The 24,320-nt window shown below is 41.7% G+C and overlaps 1 protein-coding gene across 4 annotated transcripts; it reads left to right on the plus strand.

The window, feature by feature from the left end:
• clstn1 (calsyntenin 1) lies at positions 1 to 23,780 on the plus strand. Of its 4 annotated transcripts, XM_049754013.2 has the most exons (19): positions 1 to 269; positions 9,393 to 9,515; positions 11,732 to 11,761; positions 12,993 to 13,188; positions 13,374 to 13,582; positions 14,005 to 14,154; positions 14,384 to 14,569; positions 14,644 to 14,892; positions 15,555 to 15,676; positions 15,763 to 15,925; positions 16,146 to 16,196; positions 16,811 to 16,968; positions 17,082 to 17,230; positions 17,674 to 17,918; positions 18,673 to 18,843; positions 18,928 to 19,073; positions 19,151 to 19,286; positions 19,761 to 19,945; positions 20,759 to 23,780. In XM_049754013.2, the coding sequence occupies exons 1-19, from the start codon at positions 188 to 190 to the stop codon at positions 20,951 to 20,953; spliced, it is 2,946 nt and encodes a 981-aa protein (XP_049609970.1). In that variant the 5' UTR covers positions 1 to 187; the 3' UTR covers positions 20,954 to 23,780. The 4 variants fall into 4 exon arrangements, with proteins under 4 accessions (XP_049609970.1, XP_049609972.1, XP_049609971.1 ...); XM_049754015.2 differs by lacking the exon at positions 16,146 to 16,196; XM_049754014.2 differs by lacking the exon at positions 11,732 to 11,761 and having other exon boundaries at positions 2 to 269.
• The last annotated feature ends 540 nt before the right edge of the window (positions 23,781 to 24,320 follow it).

Below are 24,320 nucleotides of genomic sequence, written 5' to 3' on the forward strand. Positions count from 1 at the left end.
AGAAGCGGCGATTGAAGGGAGTGCAGACGGCCATCTTAGAGCTACCATCAACACCGCGGAATCACCCATTGATTCCCCTCTTTTTTTCCTCGTTAGATAAGCGACTGGCGAGCGAATTTCAACGAGAGCAAGAAGAGGACGAAGGGTGCGTGAATCCAAGTTTGTCGCGGCTCAACTCGAAATCGGGATGCGCTTCCGAAGGAATAAACTCTTTGCATCCAACGTCGGACTGGTCCTGGCGCTGGTGTGCGCGCTGGATGCGGCTAAAGGTAATTTAAGATGAGATTTATATAACGCAATCTTTGCTCTGTGTGGACGTGTCGGACAGCTTGTGATGACTAGTGATGATAAGCGACGGTTCTCTCGAGTCGCCAGGCTGCTTGCTTAGCCGGTGAAGGTTACCGCAAGGAGGGATGCGTCCAGAGGAGGAACCTGCTCAGGGCTGTTCATCTGCCCGAGTCGCAGCAAGTGCAAACAGCGATGCTGATCCAACGCACTCGTTCACGGCCTTTCTTCCCCACTAAAGCCATTACTTCTTTCCCATTTTGCGCTTTGCAGTCTATCCGGGTGGATTTTACCATTAATATTAATTAAGGCAACGGAACAGCCCTTTTGTGTCTTCTGCTATATTTAGCGTTAGACTGCACCGCGTCGTCTTTTAGTTGTTTTATATAAATAACGAGCTGGGGGGAGGGCGACCTCACATTTGTGTACCGATTTTAGTACATTCACACGCGTTAAATGCAGTCAGTTGTTTGTGTTGAGGTTTAAACTGAATAAAAGTGTACATATATGGTTGCCATTGTGGTGACTACGCAATACTGGTCCATTCTGTGGATTATGAACACAAGTGGTATTATTGAGGACAAAAACAATTGGTTCCGGTCGTAGTGGCGTGAGAATTTCCCAATCAAGAAAGGACATCATTCAGGCAGGAGGGGTCTTCCAGGTCTGTATGTATTTGTTGCAGGCGTTGCGACCCTATCCGACTGTCCACGGCTCAGACAGGTTAACCCTGTTTGTGTGAAACCATGGTTAATCCACCCAACGAGTTTTGGAGTTGACTGCACACCAACGTGTATTGGAATTGGTGTATCGTGTATTGGATTGGAAAATAGAAGGCTGAATGGCGTGGCATTGATCAAATGATCAATACTGTGTTGGTTTTGCATGGTCATGTATACCCTGTTTATGTTGGGCTTTATTTGTTTTTCTTACTTCTGTATACACAGGATTTGCAAAATTGCAGCAATCCAAATTAAATTTAATCTGGGTTGTTAGTGGGAGTTACAGAGTCTTCATCTCGCGTGCATGTACACATGCTCTTCCAATCAATTTAGAAAAATCATCTGCATTTATTGTGAAGCATAATGATCGACGGCCCTGCAAAATAGGGTCTACGTGTGAAAAACGTTTATGGATGTAATTCTCCTGCAAATGACCAGAAATTTTTTTTGGTATGATTTGGGATGTCGTTGACTTGAGAATGTAGTGAAATGTTAACAAAAGTAAGCGTTAGGGCACCTTTATCTTTGCATGATGAAAATAGGCAGAGATTCCGTCTTTAAACCGAGTAGGGATGTGTCGTAACAGAACTTTTTCAGACCCAGTCTGACTACAAGTAGGTACTGAACTTACATTTGAGTACTGGTACTTGATACAATTATGATGAAAATCGGTTTTCTATTCATCAAATATTGATTAAAAAAAACACGCTTTTATAGAACATGGCCCTCTTTTTGTACATGAATACAGCACTCAATCAATTGTTCAAACAGAAAGCATTTTTATTTTGATAGAATATGGTACCATTTTTGTGACCCGCATCTGCTGGCTTCCCATCACTTATCGGCCAATGTGAAGTGTGAAATCGCCATCTGGGTGAAGGCTCACATTGTATCAGCTCAGCTTTGTCTTCTATCAGCATGCCGTTGCTTCTGAATCTGTTGCTCCAGCTCCTGTGTAGGCGAGTCAAGCTTGGTCATGTTCAGTTCTTGAATAAGATTGATGTGGTGCTTCTTTACCTGCCTGAACCTTTTGTCATAGAGGACATTGCATTGTGTATTTTTTTTTTTTTTTTATATAGCTGACAAGTTTTATCAACAGTAGCTTACCAACTGATGATTCAATTCAATTATGATTTAGAGGGCTACAATGTAATTCAGTCGCAGCATAATATGGCAGTGTGATTTCTCATGTGCATAATCTTTCATAAATATTTTACTTTTGCTTCTGTAGTGTATAAAAGCTATGTACTAATTTGCTGTTGAAGTCGTAAAGATGAACGATTCCGCATAAAAGAAATTCACTATATTTTACAAAATTCTTTTGTCAGTGTGCATTTAAAAGCTGATCATGTGGCAAGGCTGTCTTAGCCCCAAATGTTTTCGATCAAGCCCCTTTTGTAAACATTTACATTGGTTCAAAAAAACGTCAGAGTTTACCTACGGTGGTGTCCAAATCTCATTTGTGTATTCAAGTGCTGCTGCGTGGAAAAGATCGCACCCTTCACCGTTCCTGCCATGAAGCAGCTATGACATACCGTGTAAAGCTCTACTCCAGAGCTGTTTTAACTGGATGAGTACTTCCATTCAACATTGTTCATCAGTCACTTTTACAGCCTCGTGTAAGATTACCAAATTAATTGTATGGTCATCTGGCTGTTTCTCCTCCTTCAAAGCATTTTCAGACATTGAAACGAATCCCCACATATGTATATTTGCTAAGGACTGGTTTCCTCCTATTTTAGCTTTTAGGCTATAATTGCGACATGTGTCATTATGCTGCGTTAAAAGGCACAGACATCTTTCAGCTGATGGTGTTGCTCAGAGAAGCACTGTGTACCTTCATTCAGTCGAATAGTATCGTTACAGTTCAAGAGCGTCAATGCCGTTGGCAACATGTTGTGATTTTTTTCAAAATTGACACTGTCCAAATTTCAAGTCGTACCAATATCCTGTCTTTCTGGGTCCTGTGGAAAAGGCAATATGTAGATGTCCTGGTCTGTGGGTCTGTGGTCTGTGGGAGGCTAACTGTGGGTGTTCATGTTTGATGTTGGAGTTGCCACGTCAGAAAATAAATAAATATAATGAAAATGTCAGTTGTCATAAGCATATCACAGTCATTTAACTAACAGATGGAAATAAGACATGTTTGCCACTTCTCGTCAAGGGAAAATCACAAACGTTGAGAAATCAACTGGATACTATCTAGAAGCAGTTCTGGGAAAATAAATGCAAACAGTAGGTTATTTGATTATAGATTACTCCGGTAATTGTATAAAATGCCATCAAAAGAGTTATTTCAAAGCAGATGGTAAGCATTCCCACATGTCTTGTGCCTGCACTGCGCTGATTAACTTTACTTGGCCTCATAGAGGAGCTCTGCTTTTACAAGCTGACTGATTTAAATTTTCAACGTTTTACGTAGAACAAAGGACTTTTTTTTAAAGGGCTATAGTTGCGGGTCTGGATTTTTCTATAGCATATTACAATGTACCCTCTGTTCGAAGACCGGCCACTCAAGCTCTTCAAGAATGCATACATGAGATAATCCCCAGAAAATGCCAAACTTTTGAAACCCTTCATTTTTGGTCAATTGCCCCAGATTTCCTGAAAAGACTGGTCATAAGAGCAATGGTGACTTTGCTCTGATTGGTGCTTTCTCAGGCTGAAAAATTTCTGAATGTATTCAAAATGTTCATTATACAGTTTTGGAATGCCTCAACTCTGACAGGAATAAGCTGTATATAAATGATAGAATTCATGTCGATTGCAAAAGAAAACGCTATTATGGGGGAACAGACACGAGAACATGTTACCTGCTGCTTGGCAAGGTCGGTTACAGCCGGCCAATCGAGACATCTCACTTCTTCGCTCTCGCTCTCAGTGGCCCTTTTGTGCCAATGCACAGAGATGCAATTGAGTTGGCTCTGCATCTCCCAGACCCCCATCAAATCCTCCTCCCCCTCCTTCGAGGAGCTGTACGGCCGCGGTGGGTGTACCCTCTGTCGGGCGCTTGTAATTGCGTGGAGGACAAACAAATGCTGTTCCCTGGCAGGGGAACTGAGAGGCGCCCCTATGTAGAGACCAAAGGTCCCTCAGGTCTCGAAGTTCCAGGCTGTTTAAATCCACCTCGAACAGTTCCCGCTCTGTTTTCGAGGCGGCTCGTATCAACAAGCTCAGGAGACATGTAAAGCGAGATGGACAAATAGAGAAGTGTGCTCACTGTTTCAGACCGTGAGCAGATTGTTCCTTAATTATTCCTATGCCGCACATTCAAGAGAGCCACTTGAGCACAATTTGAAGGAATTTATTAATGCAAAGTCGCATTTGTATCCCATGCTCACCAATTTGGTGGAAGTTTCTGTTCATTTGGATGATCTCAGCACAACACGCAGCACAAGAGATCTGCTGGTGGTTGTCGACCTTGAAAAGTGTCTGCTGCTTACATAGTCGCTGTTATACAAAAAAAAAAAAAAGATTTTAGTCACTCTGAAGCAATATTGTGTCTGTTTCCCTGGTAACATCAAGGTCTGGCTGATTGAGTTGCCTATTTCTTTATCCCCTGCAAGAGTTTATGGAATTAAAATGAAAAACAAGTTTGCTAAGTAACATTTCAAATGAAACCTTTCAAACCTATAAATGCTTCTGTGTGTGCAAATGACTAGTTACAGTATTTGTGTCAGTTTACAGTTTTGTATTTGCATTGTAATTTTAAACGTATTTTGAATCATTTGTTGGTAAAAAAATATATGCAGCATTTAAAAAATGTTGAGTCGCTAGATTTCAGGCTTGCAACTAACAATCTATTGATTGTTTTGTTAATTAACCTGATAAAAGCATTATACGATCCATCCCTTTATGGTTTTGCTGCTAATATATTCCACAAACTCAATATTAATCTGAATGTCATGTTTAGACTAGTGGGGGCACATAGAACTATATTAATATTAATAATATTTAGACAATTTTAGGGTTGGCTTTCCCTTTATAAATGTCTCCCTTTTTTATTGAACCAATTTACAGAATGCTATCAATACTCCCCCAAGCCTGCAAAGTGCTCACCTGCATAAAAATGCCCATTCAAAGAGAGCACAAAACTGCCTTGGGTAACACTGATATTACGACTTTAAAATTTTAATCTTCCAAAATGTTTCGAGGGCCACTCTTGACTGTGGTTGCAGCGTGCAGGCTGCCAATTGCCCGTCCCTGTTCTAATAGCAGGCAATAACTTTAAAACAAGCAACTTTAAGCATTTCTCAATGACACAGGGTCATTACAGCGGCGGCAGTGGTGGTTGAGCGTCATTAATCAAGCATAGCTTTTAACATGACTCTTGCCTAAATCATCATTACACAACATCCTCTCAGAGGGTGCCAGGCGTTATCTGATAATGACTGCCCGATCATCTGTTGCAGTCATGATGCTGTAATGTGGACAGCTGCTTGAATATTTCTTTGGCTTGCTAGCTCTGGGTTGCGGGGAGCATGAGAACTGTCGAGCGATGATATATTTGGTTTGGTCTGTCTGTGGCATTAGTGAATGTTGTACACACAGGACACGCGGAGTGCGCTTTTGGTGTTTGAAAGAGAATGATGGACATGTGTGTCCTTTTGACTCTCAGGCCTGTGGTGGCTCTGACGGTCTTTCAGCAAGTATTTCATCATGGTTATTGGGTCAAACTCTTTCAATTGGGACCCCTTAATAAAGGACTGAACAACCATAAAGAGACATGGTAATTGGGCTTCTAAGTTTCCCAGTGAGTGTAAGGGAATGTCATCAATGATGTCACACTTTGTGATGATGTGTATTCACCAACAATTTGTAGTTGGAGGTGGCCTTTGTAGGTGTTTTTTTTTTTTTTTTTTAAATTACACAAACAGTCACACAAACAGTTTTTGTGGTTGATTAGCACAGACGTTGCAGTGAACCGTAGCTCAGTGGGAAATACCAGGTTACAGGTGGAACATAATTTCCAGGCCCTCTGATTTGTTTGTATTTTTTAATAAGTGAAAATATAAATATACAATTCTCGTGTCCAACTGTTGTAATAAAACCCATGTGACAATAGAATAGAATATGTTTGACACTTTCAGAGTTTTAGTTTCTCAGGATTGAACATAAACATAATTGTGCGGCAAATCATCGAATTACACTACCTGCAAGCAGTCAATCTATGTCCACGCAAACTGCAAAATCAAATGTACAATTAATATTTTTGAAAATTTACACCCTCGAGAGCTGTTCAAAGAATAAATGAATGTATAATACTGAGAAAAATATTCACTTTTTCTCTGTCCTCCCTCCTGCTGGCTGACAGTTGACAAGCTGTCGTAAAGCTTCACCATAAAAATGATATTCTGCACTGTTTATTTTTGACAACTTTATGGATATTGTTTAATTTTTAACATACTGTATTTATGTGCTACAATCCACATCATATTTTTCTAGATATACCTTGTCACTGCTGTGTGTTTAAGAGCACGAGAAAGAGCATGTGAGCAATGCCCTCAGCAGAGCATGTGGAGGACAGCAGCTCTGCAGTGACACCGCAGTGACACAGCAAAGTCTGCATGGTCATTGTCCTCCCTTGTCCGGAATCTACTTGGTCTCGCATGTTGCACCCGATGTGCATTGTCCAAAATCCCCGATTAACCAGGGAGTGAGTTAGTGTGTACTATCTAAATGTTGTTCTTTAGTCAAATGTGACAGTGGCTGCTTCCATTGCTTTGACTGATTGACCTTGTCAGTGAATAAACGGACATATCTCATTATCGGATTAAACGCCGGTTCTTTTGCTCATGGTAATAGACATCTGTTCTTTATTTCAGACAGAACGAAAAGCCTTCCTTCGTATGAAGTCTTCATTTGTACCAATCACGTTATTGTTCCTCCTTGGCACATGGGTCCTTATTTTTGTGCCTAGCGCAAGTCTAACAAAAAGTGCACTCTAACTGAAAACGGGAGTTTTCTTTCTTTGGCTAGTTTTGAAACGGGTGCTTGCGCTGTTGTGGGAGAGAACAGCTGACTTGCTTCCTGGTATCACCTTCTGTCATTCCCTTAAATTTGAGTGCAGGAGAGGCATGCGGTCAATACGGTAGAAGCATAAATTGACTCGCTGCAGTCCATGCAGAATATTGATGCGCAAAAAGTGAATTTATACGGAACTGCAAGAACGTCTCCAAGATGTTTGAGGACACTGTGAGGTGGCCACTTGGAGTGCGCCTTTCATTCCCGATCGCTTTTGTGTATGTTGAATATGATTGTGTTGCTTGTTTCATTCTTTCCTATGTGAAAATGTTTCGCTCCATTTTTTCTTTAGTTATCTTGCCTGGCTGTGCTTCGTGTCGCTCTTGTCCTTGTGAGGAATTAATGTAATCCGGAAAAAGGCTTGCCTTGACTCCAGAGCACATGTGTGATTGACTAACTGCTGTTTGACCTCCTAAGTAATGCTCAGTACTTTGTTGCAATTGCAGCTGTTCGGGTGGCGCTCCAGGTCAAGTTAAAAGTACATTGTTGTATTTATCGTCACCGTCATTATTATTTTTTAGCTAATTTAAGAGTGTCTTGTGGGATAAAATTATCTTTGTTTAATTCAAAGTAATCATCTCAAACTGGTTAAGTTTGTTTTTGATTTTGTTTTTTTTAATATCTACTGCGTCTTGTACAATTCAGTGTTGGGGTGAGTTACACTTGCAACATTATTGACGATGGACAATGTGAAGTCCAAATGTCACCAAGCTAATTGCAACTATGACTCTATCCAGGCTAAAGGGGATTAATGTTGCAGTCTGGCCCCACAATCCGTCTCAAGACATCCAATTCCCTTCAAGTCACATTATGCTCTGGTTTAATCAAATTTTGGGTGTTAATCAGTCTCAAATAACTGGTTAACACAACCGATTACTCCTGCCCGTTGCTGTACGTGCAAGGCAATGTTTACTTGGTTCAACATTCACAAATTCAGAGGGTGTGATCATTTCCAGTCCATATCTTCCTTTCATTTAAGATTAGCGCTGTATATAATATTCTCTTGCCATTTCAGGGTGATGATTTACATTAGTAGTGTTGCCGGCATCATTCCAGCCCTTTACAGGTGGCACGGAATTCAATTTTCATTGGGATATGACCAGAAATCATCCAATAATGCAGGCATTATCTTGTTCTTGCAACCAATTCCCATTTTGTGGAAATCTAATTTGGAATTCATTTGACATTTAATGTTGTTATAATTCTGTTGTTGACCATCTTTGGGTAATTTCAGTATTTATGTGTTTACGGGACCTTTTGTGTTGTTGAATATCTTTTATAAATGACATGATGCTTTCTCCTGCATGAAATAGTTCTGGCTCAGCAATGATGAAAAAAAGAAATAATGCTGTCAGCCAAAATAGGTATGAAAATTAGTGTTCTGATTTTTAGATCACAGCAAATTGCAGTTTGTGCATCATACTAACTAACGGAGCATTGGAAGAGAAACTTTTCCCGATGTTGAACACAGCTAAAATTTGAACACCGCCCATTATTTCTTTTATGTAATGTATATTGATAATATTCAACCAGATGGATTATTACATAACCGGAACATTTTTCCACATTACATGTGGGCCACTTGCGTATAATGCTGCCATTGCTTGTCATTGTTGTTGGAGTTATTCTCTTTTCAATTAGGTGGCTTACAATATACTGAGAGTGAGCCTACAGTATTAACCGGCGCTCTTGAATCAGGAAACAAAATGGACAGTCACTTAACGCAGGACGAGAGTTTATAAAGCTGCTTTATAAATAGGTCTTGCATGCACAAAGAGATTATATAATGCTTACAGTCTTTAGCACCAATATAGCATATCTCAACCGAAGAGGACGAATAAATACTTCGACATTCATGTGGAACCAGAAAATAACAAGATTCCCTCTCCCTGAGAATCTATCCTTATGTGCTGCCAGACTGGGTTAGCATCAAATTGGTAGATCAGTTGCATTGCGCCGGCATCATCTCGCGTCTCTCCACATTATGTGAGAGAGCTGCCTTCCGTCCATGTTCTGTTAGCCAACCCAAATGTGCCACTCACTGCAGCTTTTTCTGCAGCCGCCAGTTACAACAGTCAGCCAGATTCATGCACGCTGCTCACTGGAAATGGTCGAACCATTGTTTCACACACCGACCGGAACAAAGATCGGCCATCATTCCTGTCAAGACTGAAATGTGATGGGTCGTAGGGAATAGATGTCTAGGGTTAATTTTACATTTTATGTTTAGAGGTACTGAAAGTAAAAAGGAATTTGTGGGAAAACACAAAAGGTTCACTGTTTTAAAGAAAACCCTGGAATTTAAATGGAGGTTTTCACCGAAGAGGTCTAATGCTATGCTTTTGTTTCTTTTCATCACAGTCAATAAGCACAAGCCATGGATCGAGACCACTTACCACGGTATCGTAACAGAGAACGATGACAAAGTGCTGCTGGACCCGCCTTTAATTGCACTGGACAAGGATGCGCCTCTACGCTATGCAGGTGAGGAAATTGGGCCTAATGATAATGCTTGTTTTTTAAACTTGGATGCACAATCAATAATAATAAGGGATGGTTCCGTTGAATACATACCGAAATCAATTTGAAAAGGCCATAGTCTTTTTCATCTGGTTTGAAATTGTGTGATCGCCATGGCAGTTAGATAGATGGCTGGCGCTCATATCCTCCAATCCGAACCTATTTGATATTTAAATCGAAATACCCTTTGATGTTTAATGAAAGGGTATTTGGGGGGGAGTTAATCACATTGGGGTTGACTCTGGCTGGGGGTTCAAAGCACCACAGCCCTGGAAATGATTTCCCACCGTTTCACATCACATGAGAGTGTCGGGCTCTTTTGTCCGCTACTCCCTTCTAACTCAGTGCTCTCGCACCACTTGATCCGATCCATTTTTATCTCAGATTACCTTGTGTGGTTTTGCAAGCCAGCCGCTTCCATCCACGTGCCTGTCGCAACCTCCTAATGTGACTTCTTTACAAAGTCAGTTGAATTGCAATGTTTCCAACCGGAGAGCTTTCCTGCAGCAAAGCTCACATTTTCGTACCCACTTTACAATGAATTTATAGTCTTGATGAACTCTTGTCATGGGAAAAAAAAAATACTTATTATAACCTTGACAGAGGAACCAATTTTGAGCAGGCGCGTCGTCATGGTGAATCAGCAGTCCTGCGGCACTGCCCGCAAGCAACTCTTATTTCCTTTTTTGTAGACATGCTGGTTGATCATCTGTCTTGTGTTGCACCAAGTACCAGTTACCGTGTATTTTAACTAGCAAAGCATTTAGGCGATAGAGTGATATCGTTTGTAATATCCTTAACTTTTGTGGTTCATCATGAAGCAGAAAGGATCATAATGCGAGTAAACGTAGACGTCCTTTGCATTAAGCACTAAACGCAAGGTGCAATGTTTGTAACTAAACTAACAACTAACTAACTAATTAACTAAAAACTGAGCCAAACCTATCTACTTACTTACCTACCTAGTTGCTAACAACCCTTTTTTTTTTTATTTCTCTAACCGAAAATATAAAGTAATACATTTGTTTTTCAATTATGTTGTACTGTTGTTGTTTTTTTTAACTCGTGGAAAAGATCTGAAATATTTTGTATTGGACTTGCAGGGGGGGGATGTATCACCAAGATTTGTGTGTTGACTTCTTATATCAATCGTATATCCACATAGAATTTGATGCTTTCACTCCTCCCAGCTGGGCCTCCCTATCTGATGTGAATAGTCGGCATGTCCATGTGAAGTATCTCCCCGTGGACAAAGCTGGCATCCCAACTTCACGTGGCGGCAGGGATGACTGGGACATCTCTTCTCACTAAGCGCTCGCTTTGAAACGAATCTGCCGTTCATTGCGTATGTCTATATCTGCGTGGTGACTTGATTTGAGGCTAATTGGACTTGAATAGATTAAAGCCAAGCTTTTATGCAGGCTTGGAACTGAGTTCTGTGTTTAAGAGCCAGAACACGTTTTTTACACGCTTTTAGCGCAACCATTGGAAATGAGAAAAATGGTTCCTACACTATAGTTAGCAGGTGAATTCTCTGTATAGCGTGACATTTTGCATACTGGAGCCCTTAGCAGTCTTTTGTGATGGCTGTTGATCCAGGCTGTGTGCTGAGGAATTTATGAAGTCTTTGTGTGCTGGTCATTAGAGCTGTGGTGCACACTGAGGCCCACAACTCGCACTGCATGACTGCTCCTGGTCAGCCGCTAATGTGACGCCTCCTCTGGATTGTTTTAGTTAAGCACAACAAAAAGGACAAGGCCAACAGAGTCCCGGATAGATCATAAAACCATGGCTGTCCTTTTTTCATGTTTTTATTGTCAAAATTGACACTTTGGACCTGGAACTAATGTATTGTCTTTCTTTTGGTGGTGCCATTTTGAGATGCGGTCATTCATTAAATTATGGAATTAATAAAATAATACACAATCTAAAAGTAAAGTTTTCTGCCCAACTCATCTCTGACTTTCTTCTTTGGGTCTGAAATGTTTAGAAGCCTTTCTTTCTAAATTATCCATAAATTATTATCCATACACTATACAGTATAAATTATCCATACTGCATATGGTCAGCTTTTAAACATGAAATCAACATGCAGTAAGTTCCCTCCTGTCTTCTGTTTTCTCTGAGCTTCTAACTCTTCTTTAACTGACCCCGGTTTATCTTCTCTTCCCTCCCTGTAGAGAGTTTTGAGGTGACCCTCACTGAAGAAGGTGATCTTGGGCTCTTTCTTCTGCTTTGTGCTTATCGTTACTATTAACCCACTAACACAAAATGGCATCTGCACATTCACACAGAAATGCCCGCCATGCTCCGTGATTTTACCCATTTGGTTTTCTCAACTTTTATGTTCTTTTTTGCCCCCTCTCCCCCCCACACACACACTTTAGAATAGTTTGGAGCTTTGATAGCTGGATGATCACTATGATGCGGGGCCTTACTAAATTAGAAATATCTGTGCATGTGGCATCCATCGCAGTTTGCAGACCCTAACAGTTTTTCAGCTATCACAGGAAAACCAAAAAATGCTGCTTCAAAACAGCAGTTCTTCACCCAATTGGATTTCTTTAGTCTAAAATTCTGAATAAATCTTATGATGACATTTTTCTAATTGTAAACTCTTCAATTGAAAGCTGCTGAGATTGTTAACTTATGCAAACTCTCTGCTGTTGTTGCATTTTTGCCCGAGTGGATTTCTTTTTTTTTATCCCCCAGCACTAATATACATATATACCATTAGCATGGCTGCAGTTGTCATATGATATGGATGTCATGCAAGCTGATGTTTCTAATCCCAGTTCTCATCCAGTACATTTTCTTTTATGCAGATTAAGTCCCTTTATTTTGTTGCGACTTAATTACACAGTAGCTGTGGTTTAATGTATAAAAAGGCACAGAGCAGTGTGGTGACCATTATTTCTTCATGGATTGATGACTGAATTTACAGTATCTTTGTATTTCAACACAGTGAAGACCCCCTTCCCCGTTTTGTTTTTCTTTTGACTTGTGTTATGCACATTTTCCTCACAGACAGTTTGTACCTCAATTCATTACACTGAGAAATTGGTCACCACTGACACTGCTGTCTAATATCAATACATCTCGAATATCTCTTATACTTCTGTGAAATGCCTGTCCACATCTTTTTGGTTTTTGCCTGCATGACTGAATGCTGACAATTATTTAAATGGCTTGGGAAAGACTTCTGTATATTATTGAATGTCCCACACCCGCTCCCAACTCCCCCCTAAAGTGCTCACCCAACTATAAAAGTGCTTATGGGCTTCCTCCACAGACACCACCCACCCTAAACTTCAACTCCCTGGCTCCTAAAACCTGTGGCTGATCATTTTTTGCCTTTATTTATGGATTTTGCTGTGAAGACCTAGTTTTGAAACAAAAGCGATTCCCCGCCATTTTAAAGCCATCTCTGTTTTTGTTCAGGTGAGATTTGCGGCTTCAGGATCCACGGGCAGAATGTCCCTTTCGAAGCTGTGGTCTTGGACAAGTCTAGTGGCGAGGGGATCATCCGGGCAAAAGACAAGTTAGACTGCGAGCTGCAGAAGGAACACACCTTCACCATTCAAGCATACGACTGCGGAGAGGGACCTGACGGTGCCAACATGAAGAAATCACACAAGTCAGTATGAGTAGTTTCCAACGTCCACTAAGACCGTAGTATTAAAACGGGACACTTCTACGTTCCCTTCCTTTGCCTCTTTGCTTCACCTCTCATTCAGTCCTCTTTATACTAAAACAAACCTGTCGGCAATGCAACACCAGTTTTGCAGCTGTTGCGTATTAACTGGAGTTTGTCTTTGTCAGGGCCACTGTCCACATACAGGTGAACGACCTCAACGAGTACTCGCCGGTGTTCAAAGAGAAGTCTTACAAAGCCACCGTCATTGAGGGGAAAAAATACGACAGCATTCTGAAGGTGGAGGCTGTGGACGCAGACTGCTCTTTCCAGTTCAGTCAGATCTGCAACTATGAAATTGTCACCCCGGATGTGCCCTTCACCGTTGACAAAGATGGTAAGGACTCCCGCCAATGAACCTCACAGCCCTGGTGGGAAAGGAGCTGAATTTGCATCCTGCTCGGAACATTGATTTTTGCAATCAATGGGCCCGCTGGACAGGTCATTTAGAATGCATCGCATCTTGATTCTTTGTTAGACAAAGGCGAGGAAATATTGCTCTCCTATTTAGGCAGGACCACAGTTTGGGCAATGTCATTCAATATGTATTTAGTTTTGATTTAGAATTTTAGTTACCAACTGCTGCAACTCACTATTAAAACATTTTCATTCAAATTGGTTTTAATCTCTGAATAATACCGTAAATTCTGCTATCAGCATACAGGTTTCCGGAATGACTCAGTAGTTGGAGTCATTTTATCCCATCACAGCTTTGATATTTAATAAATGGTAACTCACACTCTTCCTTGTTTCAATCAGGCTTCATCAAGAACACAGAGAAACTAAACTACGACCGAGAGCACATGTATAAGCTGACTGTGACCGCTTATGACTGTGGAAAGAACCGTGCCTCTGAGGACGTCCTGGTCAAGATCAGCGTCAAGCCAACTTGCAAACCCAGCTGGCAAGGTATCAGCATGCTCATCTACTTGCTAACCTTCACTGTTTATGTGCACAAGAAAAGAGTCTCGCATCAACAGCTGTTGTGAGATGCCTTTAATCTGGAAAGGTCCATATCAGAAATCCACCATATCTTTTAGCATAATTTGTTTCAACAAGCCCAGTATCAACTGCGGCGCCTTATCATCGCTCTGTTGAAGGACACTTTTGTCACACTCCCCTGACTTCTTGCCCTCAGGCTTCAATAAGAGGATTGAATATGAGCCTGGCACAGGCAGCTTGGCTCTTTTCCCCAGCATGCACCTGGAGACCTGCGATGAGCCAATTACCTCCATCAGAGCTACCGTTGAACTAGAAACCAACCATATTGGAAAGGGATGTGACCGTGACACCTACTCTGAGAAGTCCCTGCACAAGCTGTGCGGTAAGGAACTTATTTTCTCAGTAGCGGGAGTCCATTGTCAATGATTCTGGTGACTAATTGAAAAAAAAATGTAGGAGCGAGCTCCGGTGCTACGGAGCTGCTGCCAGCACCCAGCAGCTCCACCAACTGGACGGTTGGACTACCCACCGATAATGGGCACGACAGTGACCAGGTGTTTGAGTTCAATGGCACCCAGGCCATCAAGGTTCCTGACGGCTTGGTGAGCACCAGCCTGCAGGAACCCTTCACCATATCTGTGTGGATGAGACATGGCCCCGGGGCCCATGAGAAGGAAACCATCCTCTGCAACTCTGACAAGACAGGTAAAGGCTTATACAGCTTTGATTGCAGTTTGGAAAGAGTTTCTTAATATAAATGTTAACGGTTGTGCAAATAAAACTTCTTCCCTGTTTGCAGCTGAGTAAATAAACTAATCTAGACACCAAATGAGGAGAGGCAATATCTGTTTTCACAGTTCCTTGTATCCTAATCCATGTTTTTTCATTCGGCTGGCTGGCTTTTATCTTTTCTTTCCCACCCCTGCCAAGTTCTCGCTCACCGCTCCATTTTAGTCTTGAGTTGTAAATTTGAAGCTCCCACTGAATATTACTGACTGTAAAGTCTCAGAGAAATGTGTTGATGCTTCATCAACTTTCATCCCCAGTTTTATATGAGGAGGATTAATTAAATGCAATTGGGCACTGGACAAAAAGAACCTGTACTGCCTGTGAGCATCCAACACCATTCAGCACAACATATGGAGTCATAAGTTTAAGCTGTTACCACAATTGAGATAATTTTCGGTTCAGAAGACAAATGAATGATTATTTGCCCATGTGTGAACACAATTGTTGCCTTTGATGAGCACAACTTTGTTGTTTTGCTATGTGTCAATTCCTCTCAAATGTAATTGAGTTCATAATAAATCAAGTGAAAAGTTTCTTTTAAATTCCAATTCTAATGTTTGGTCATATCGCCCCTGCAGACATGAACAGGCACCACTATTCACTCTACGTGCACAACTGCAAGCTGATCCTTCTCCTCCGTCAAGATCCATCGGAGGCGGAGAACTATAAACCGGCCGAGTTCCACTGGAAACTCGACCAGGTGGGCTTCTACTGCCGGACTAATTTCGGCTTTTTTAACCCCCGAAATGCTATTAATGGTTCCAAATTGCCCTATGTTGCTGACAGGTGTGTGACAAAGAGTGGCATCACTATGTGCTGAATGTGGAGTTCCCCACGGTGATGTTGTTTGTGGATGGGGCTACTTTCGAACCCTTCCTGGTCACAGAGGACTACCCACTGCATGCCTCCAGGATTGAGCCTCAGGTCACCATCGGTGCTTGCTGGCAAGGTAGGATGTGTAAACTTCCTTCAGATGCTTGCAGTGCAAATGCTGATATTACTCTGCACAATTCATATTGAATTGTAATGTTTGCAAGATAATAATGCCCGCAACAATTCTCTCATGATACAGTGTAACTTTCAATGTAGCAACCTTCACTGAATCCCTCTAGCAAATCCTCAACCTTCCTGCTTGTCTCTTCCGATTCTCTTTTCCCTGTTCTCTACAGAACGCTCGGGATATGACAATGACACTGAGACAGTCTCTGAGTCTTCCTCAGGTTGCCCAAAATCTTTCCCTTCTCAGATACTTCCATGTGTCCACCATGTCCCACCAGGCTAACTGCATCCTCTTGCCACTTTAATGATAGCCATACGTTCTTAGCCACAGACACATTTATTTCCGCATTATATTTTCAAGCATGTTGCCATGTGGACATCATTTATTGCTGCTTGAGTGTCATTTTTACATCATCCTCATCCATGCTCAGTGCAGCCTGCTCTTTCATAGCATGACCTTGACGGCGGAAGTGGATGTTAATCCACGTCCGATAACTGTGAAACACGCATACACAGAGATAGCAACCTCATCTCATCAGGATGGATACACCAGCACCACAGGATGCATTGTTTCATGTCTTTATAATTTGATCGTTAAGCAGTAAAGCAGCAGTACCGTTAATTGGACACTGCATGCGTATATGAATAAGACCATCCATTATTTTGGCATCTGAACCAGCCTCATATGGGCGCGCACACTAACTTGCATGAACTTTAGACTGCCTTTGTGCCTTCAGCCTGCATGCACCAATGTCCTGTCCGAAAAGGTGAAAAATCACACTTAACCCTTTCTCTCTTTGTTTTGTTCTCTTCATCGATATTGTGACGTACACAGGCGGAAATGCACGCATGGCCCAGTTTTTTCACGGAAACCTTGCAGGGCTGATGATTCGCTCGGGCAAGCTGGAGAACAAGAAGGTTATTGACTGTTTGTACACTTGCAAGGAGGGCCTAGATGTGCAGCTGCCTGAGGAGGTCGCTTCCACGGTTAAGGTGAGGAAAGCAAAGCAATCCTAATTTTGGCTCATCTGAACTAATTTTATGCATATGTCCTGCTTGGCATGTCTGTAGTCGCTCAAATATGATCCTGTTTACTTTTCCTCCAGGTGGAGTTTAACCCCAACCAGTCCTCTTTGACTGTCGAGGGGGATGATATAGATGCTTTTGACAAGGTCATGCAGCACATCTCCTACTTGAACTCCCGCCAGTTCCCGACACCCGGCATCAGGCACCTTCGCATCTCCACCGCTGTCAAGTAAGCAGCAGCAGCTACAAACACTATTGTTGGATTCCTCTCTGTCGTCTTTAAGGCAGTGAGGGAGGCTCATTGAGGTGAAACTGAGGACAAGTCTACCCACAACAAAGAGAATTGACAACTTGTTTTGTGCTTAAAGAACAACAGTTTGCATTGCTGATTTCTTACTTGCAATAAACCAACTTTTCACTGTTTATATATGTAGTGATCACACCAAATGAGAAATGCAATAACCTTTCAGGAGCTCAGACATATTTATTTATTGTTAGTGTTTGGGGAGATTAAAAATAATTTGTCTACACTATTGAAATGTACAAACCTAAACATAAATAATTTTCCCTTGTGGTTGACGAGTGATTGCAGGTAATAATCATTTTGTCTCGCCTCTTACTGAAAGTCACTCACAGAGTTATTAAAATAACAATAAAACATGTCTCTCTAAGATGCTTCAACGAGGAGTCCTGCGTGACCATGCAGGATGCCGAAGGTTACGTGATGGTGCTGCAGCCCGAGGAGCCCAAGATCAGCCTGAGTGGCATTGACCACTTTGCCCGCAGTGCTGCCGAATTTGAGAGCCAAGAAGGCGTGACGCTGTTCCCCGAGCTGCGCATCGTCAGTACCATCACCCGCGAGGTGGAGGTGGACGCCGAGTCTGAAGTCACAGAAGGAGCGGACGATGACCCCACAGGTGGGAGAAATTCGCACTGGAATGGAAGATTAGCTTTTTACTATCTCTGACTTCCTCTTTGGTGTTACATTTTATTTTTCAACTAAGCTGCCTCGCATACAGCGAGTCATGTGATACGGCGAAAACAGAGATAGAGGGCAAATGCACTGCTAATAGATGGGTACAATCACAGCGTGGCGGGAGGATTATGCCTTGTAGCCGAAGGGATTGGACAGACTGAGTGACAGATAAGTTGTTTAGTCCTTTGTGGGAGGGCCCATTGGAGGCTTACCGTCTGTTAGCTTTGTACTGTACGCAAGCTGACATCAGGAGACAATAGATTTGCACCGTGGTCGAAACACAAACAGGAAGATTTCATTTGCTGTATTGATGAGGACAACCTAAATGTCACAAGCATCCATGACTTCATTTAATTGTTACATATACACAAATTCAATATGCAGCCTGGAGTACTTGAGTCAATTTTGCATATTTTAGACTTGCGATATACTAAATCAACTTGACTTGACTTGACTTGACTTGACTTGACTTGACTTGACTTGACTTGACTTGACTTGAGTAATGAAAAAATGAAGGGTTCGCTGTACATTAACAAATCATTTTAGATTTGAAAATGGTACTTCTGCGGTCAGACCAAGTATAACTCATTGCGTGACACCCATACAGTATCCGCAGTTTTCAAAAATGTGTTGCTATTAATAGCTCTCAAGTGTATCTAATAATCTATGCGGCATCCTCATTGTTATTCATTTAGTCCAAGAGACGGTGGTGTCTGAGGAGATCATGCACAACCTGGACACGTGCGAAGTGACCGTGGTGGGAGATGAACTGAACGCAGAGCACGAGGGACTGGAGGTGGACATGGAGCAGCTGCAGCAACGTGGCCTTGAGATGAGCTCCTCCCACCTTGGCGTCGTCATCACAGGTATGGACATCAGCGCTTCTGTTCAGCCTTTTGCCGTCTTATTTCTCCACGCGTTTTGAAGACGTGCGTCTCACTGTGCCCCAGGCGTGAACACTATGGCCAACTACGAGCAAGTCCTACATCTCATCCGTTATAAGAACTGGCACACTGAGGCGCTCTTCGACAGGAAATTCAAACTGGTGTGCTCTGAGCTCAATGGGCGCTACGTCAGCAATGACTTCAAGGTCGAGGTAGGACTGAACATGTTAGTCCCATAACTGTAATGCCTTCAACAAGTTGACGTGTTGTTTGTGTGTATGCTCTCCAGGTGAACGTAATCCATACGGCCGGCACCATGGAGCATTTGAGCAGTGCCATGGTGCAGCCCAACTTCATCAACCCTGTGCATCAGGCATCCGTGGACTTGTCTGGTCACAACCTGGTCAACGCTCACCAGGCGTCAGGTACTGCGACATAACCGGCCTCATTCGTGAAAAACTCACCTGGCAAGCTGATCTTCCTACAATGTGGTAGCAAAGATATAAGGAACTATAGATGAGAGCTAGAAAACCATTATTCATTTATCTTAGTTTAGTGAGAAGCACGTGGCTTCTGACACTGCAAATTTGCAGCTGCATTACAGTCTGTTGACTACAAGTCACTCTTCTTTCGCCCCCAAACACCCAGTGCCTTTTATTTTATTTTTTATTTTTAATAGGCATAAATTTAGGGATTACACTTGAGTGCAGCATGTGACATCTGTGCACCACCATTTATTTCCCAGTTCCAATAATCTTCCAGGCTGTCAGGTTCGCTAAGCCTGTCTCTGCACGAGAGAGCCTCGATAACGCTAATATGGAGCTAAGCGGAGCTGCTTACTACATCGAGTGCCATTAAAACAATCAAACTATTGTATGTGTCTGTGATTTTGTTCATAGTGGTTCCCAGCGCGGCCACCATCGTTATCGTCGTCTGCGTCAGTTTCCTGGTGTTCATGATCATTCTGGGCGTGTTCCGGATCCGATCCGCACACCAACGCACTATGGGGGACCAGGAGAACGGCAAGGAGAACGAGATGGACTGGGACGACTCAGCCCTCACGATCACCGTCAACCCCATGGAGGTAAGAAAAACATGTGGTGAGGTTGCCAAGAACACAGCCGTTAACCTGCTAATGCTCGCTGCTTGATGGTGTTGTCATCGCCCTACTTTGACACTGAGCTGTCATGATTGACAGGCTGCTGGGGATGGGGAAGGGGGGTGTATTTATTGGACATTACCTTGTTCATTTCCTTAAACACACACACATGCACAGCCAGTCAGAGAGGATCTTACTTGCTTTCCTGACCTATACGTTCAAAGAATATTGTAATTTTATGTTTTTAGAGCTGATACCGATTAGCTCATATCTTGGCTTTAAAGTTGTTAAGCATGTTTCAAACGTGCTAAATGGAATTTAAATTAAGGTAATAGATTGCGTTGTTTCAAAATATAAACATAAAGTGCAGGAAGCTTCCAGGGTTATCAGGACATCTTGTATTAAATAAAAACCTAAACAAGTAATGAACCCCTTAAAGATTTCTACAGTCAATAAACCATTTTCCCCAATTATGGTTTATTAACCAATTGTTGTTTATTTGGTACTTGGTAATGGCTCCAAACGATTATTCTATTATTAAAATAGTTGACATTTAATTTGATAATAGAATAGTTGTCGATTAAGTGATGAATTTTGGCACCTGCAATTGCAAAAAGGAGCTGTGCCCACGAGAACATGTTTTGTAAGCCACATTTTATTTGTGTAAAATAAAAACATAGACATCGTTATCGTTGGAATTGCCAGTATGTCCTTTCATTATGCTGCTTACGAGAGTAAAGACTTTGAAATGGTTCAGATATAAAGCACAAGCGTCAGAAGATTTTACTGTTGACGCAGACGTACGAAGACCAGCACAGCAGTGAGGAGGAGGAGGAAGAGGAGGAGGAGAGCGAGGAAGGGGAGGAGGAAGATGATATCACGAGCGCCGAGTCGGAGAGCAGTGAGGATGACGAGGGTGGCGAACAGGAGGACCAGCAGGGGGCCAGCAGACAGCAGCAGCTGGAATGGGACGACTCCACCCTCACTTACTAGAACAACACTCGCACACACAAACCCACTCGCACACATCACTCATTTGCACTCACTCAGACACTCATCCTCGCCACACGAATATAAGGAGCCGTGACGTTTAAACAAAAATAATCCTGGTCATGGTTTCCCTCTTGTCATCTTAGTGGCCCTCCTTGGTGTTGTGTAGTCATCAGCGGCTTTTTTTAAAAACTTAATTTATTTTATTTGCATTCACAGGTAATCTTGGCCAACATTTCTTTTCCAGTGTGTGAGGAAGCCAATTGTGCACTTTTTTTTTGTTGTCTCTCCCACACAAGGCTTCGGAATCATTTCTAGATTTGTTTCAGCAGCTGAACATAACCGCTGGTAGACCAGTGATTTGAATTAATGCTTTTAGCAACTCGACCACCTTTTTCTTGTGTTTTTTTTTTTTTTTTTTTGCTTGACTTTTTAACCTTTTAGTGCATGAAGAAGTCTTATGTGTAGAGAGATCCATTTCTTTTAAAAGTTGTTGTAAATATTAAGAAACCATGTAATTAGTCAATGTGCTTGTGAAGGCCTTTGCCACAGGGTCCAATATCTACAAATGCTTACTATTTGTGTCACGCAGGTTGTAGCATGTCGCTGAAAATGTGTACTAAAGTGTCAGCTTTCATGACCAATGTTCTAAGGATTTTTTTTCTTTTTTTAAACCCATTTGTGCTCTCCTCTCTGCACAGAGGACACGTGCTTCGTTTTGCTTGCACGCACGTGCGTCCCTTTCATTCCCGCTTGATGGGATGTAGAGTGCGCAAATGGACGACAGTTGCGAAGATGCGATGTGAGCAACACGGAAAGACAGCCATCCTCAGCCTAATTCACAAGGGAGCACACCGGCTCCAGGTAAAACGTCTTGTCACTTGTAAAGCAAATTGTCTCTGGTGCGGCTGTTTTAATGTGAGCTAATAATATTAAAGCATTTATCTCCAAGTAGTAATAATTGGGTGTTGGACTAAATATTGGACAGTATAGCTTCTTGAAAACTTGCTAAGCGCAGTGTCCTTCTGTCTATCGTACATGACAACATTGTGATTTTACTCCCAGATGACGTTTTACTGTATATATTTTTCTTCACATGTACGTATGTGAACAAAGTAGCAGGTTTGGGTCCTCCTTACTGCACACTATTTGTTCAAGCTGCCATTTACTTGTGTCCAAATGGCACTGGTAGACAGATGAGTGATGCCAACCTCCCCATTTCCCGGAAGGCCCAGGTGTCAGATCCCAATATGCATTACGGACGTGTAATACTGTGTTGAGCAACATTTATTGAGCCAAGGCACATTTTCCATAAGAAAAATCTTGCAGCACACCATCAACCAAAATGTCACCGACGGTATATAGTATGCTTAAAAAAAATTATGGTCTTGTCTCTATTTACTCCCAAATTGACTAACTCTGTGGGAAATTCGTTCTTGTTTGGCCCGACACAAACCTATTGTTTGTTGGACCTTTGCCATCTATTGGAAGAGATTGTCATTGTTCTGCCTGTCACGATTGTCAATGGCATAGATAGATGAGCTAAGATTCATCATGTATTGTAGTAAATGTTTTTAAACAATTAAGTAAAGGTCTCAATGCTGTCACTCATTATCATTTTTGCTCAATGCGGGTGCGCTTTTGAATTCAGTCATAAGGTGAGAAAATTAAAACAAAATATGGAATGGAAAAAAATAAACCTGAGAAAAGTTAAAATTTTTACGAGGATGTTTACATATTCTCGCTTTGGGAAATCAGGAGGCTCAGTATCTCTGTAATTGGGGGCATGAAGTCCAACTCGCAATTTTCCGCTTTCAAAGTTTATATCACAACTGCAATTGCGTGGTAGAAAAGCACGAACATGACACCTGGTGTGTTTAAAGCAATTGTTTCTATCGAATTACACTATCTCATTGTTGGATGGCACCTTTGCAGCAATATCTTGCTTGGATAGAATTTGCGTCAAAGGCAAAGCGGGATAAATGTCGGAATCGTCTGCTACAGCTCTGGTGCAAGATTCTTGAGTTAAAGAGGCTGATGAGAAGAATGTAATTATGCATGATAATAGGCATAGAATTATTTTTGTGTAATGCCCCCTCCGTGACGCCCCCTGCAGGCTTGATGATGGGAGTGCCTTTAGCTGGTCACAGTGCAATGAGCAGATGTAACAAAACCTGTGTTTTAAGTTGTTAATTTGTAACTATACTACTCGGTTTCTTATTGAAGTTAAGTCTGTCTTAAAAAAAAAAAAAAAGCAAAGCGCGACTAGTTTTGATTTTACACACTGTCAATGTGTCTATGTTGATGTGTAGTTTATATAGATCCATTGTGTATCTTCTGTAGGTATCGTACGAAATCCACCTTTAACCAGATGTACAGTGTCAGTGCGTAATGACAAAGCTTCGGCAGCATAAGGGAGAAGCAATTCTGTGTGTGAGCGCACACCTAAAAATCTGATTTGTGATCAACCCCACTGAGCGACGCATCACTTGCCCTAATTGAATGTCTCAGCCATAGAAATAGAAACAATAATGCTTAAGGATGGAACGTCGCATGAATCACAAGTTTGTGGATATTTCATGTTATTGAGACTGGAGTGTGTAGATGTGAGCCACTTTATTCTTGTCTTTCACACATCCACAATACTCCACACCCCATTTTGATTTTTAGTTTTCTTTGACGTTTGCTCAAAACATGGAAATGTTTTGCGAGTTGGAAGGTTCCTTTGTGCTTGTTGGAGCTGCTCTCACTTTTCGACTACTAATAGACAGGCAAACTGTAGTCAAGTTGATGCTTGCTCGTGAACAAAATAAAGGAGAATTGGATGGAATTTCGCAGTCTGAAGTTTTTCCTTCCTTTGTCATCTTCCTCATTTCTTTTTGCACACTATCACACATGCACAAGGGAATGCTCTGTGGCATTATGGGAAAGTTTTGTTTCTAGCATTTAGCGGCAAGTAGGTTTGAATGAATTTACCAGTCAAAAAATATTTACTCAACATTGGCAGCTCCACGTTTTCCTAAGTATCTTGCAAATACCATGAAAAATATTTACTATAGTAACAAATATTTGTGGTACAATCTGGAAAGATTTGTTGAAACTTGAGTTACATGTTTTGTGACCTTTCGGCATTTTGTTCCAACACCGGGCCATTTTCTCCGTCACTGCTGCAAAGGACGTATTTTGGGTTCAGAGCAGCCATGCAAGAATCGATGCTGTGGTCTTTGTGTTGTTAAAAGTTTATTTTCATTTGTTTATGCTATTTTTTTTAACAAAGCCTCTCAAAACAAAAATCCCCTCCCTTTTTATTTTTCATTTCAATCCATTTTGTACCTTTGCAAATAATTATTGTGTTTGAGTAAAGCTGCAA

Source organism: Syngnathus scovelli, chromosome 2, assembly GCF_024217435.2.
Source record: "Syngnathus scovelli strain Florida chromosome 2, RoL_Ssco_1.2, whole genome shotgun sequence".
NCBI lineage: Eukaryota > Metazoa > Chordata > Actinopteri > Syngnathiformes > Syngnathidae > Syngnathus > Syngnathus scovelli.

Bases quoted from the DNA above. Each gene is read 5' to 3' on its own strand.
- clstn1 (XM_049754013.2), top strand. From the start codon at position 188: ATGCGCTTCCGAAGGAATAAACTCTTTGCATCCAACGTCGGACTGGTC. The intron at 11,762-12,992 runs GTGATCTTGGGC...GTTTTTGTTCAG, and splicing joins GGTGACCCTCACTGAAGAAG to GTGAGATTTGCGGCTTCAGG. The intron at 15,926-16,145 runs GTAGGATGTGTA...TGTTCTCTACAG, and splicing joins CATCGGTGCTTGCTGGCAAG to AACGCTCGGGATATGACAAT.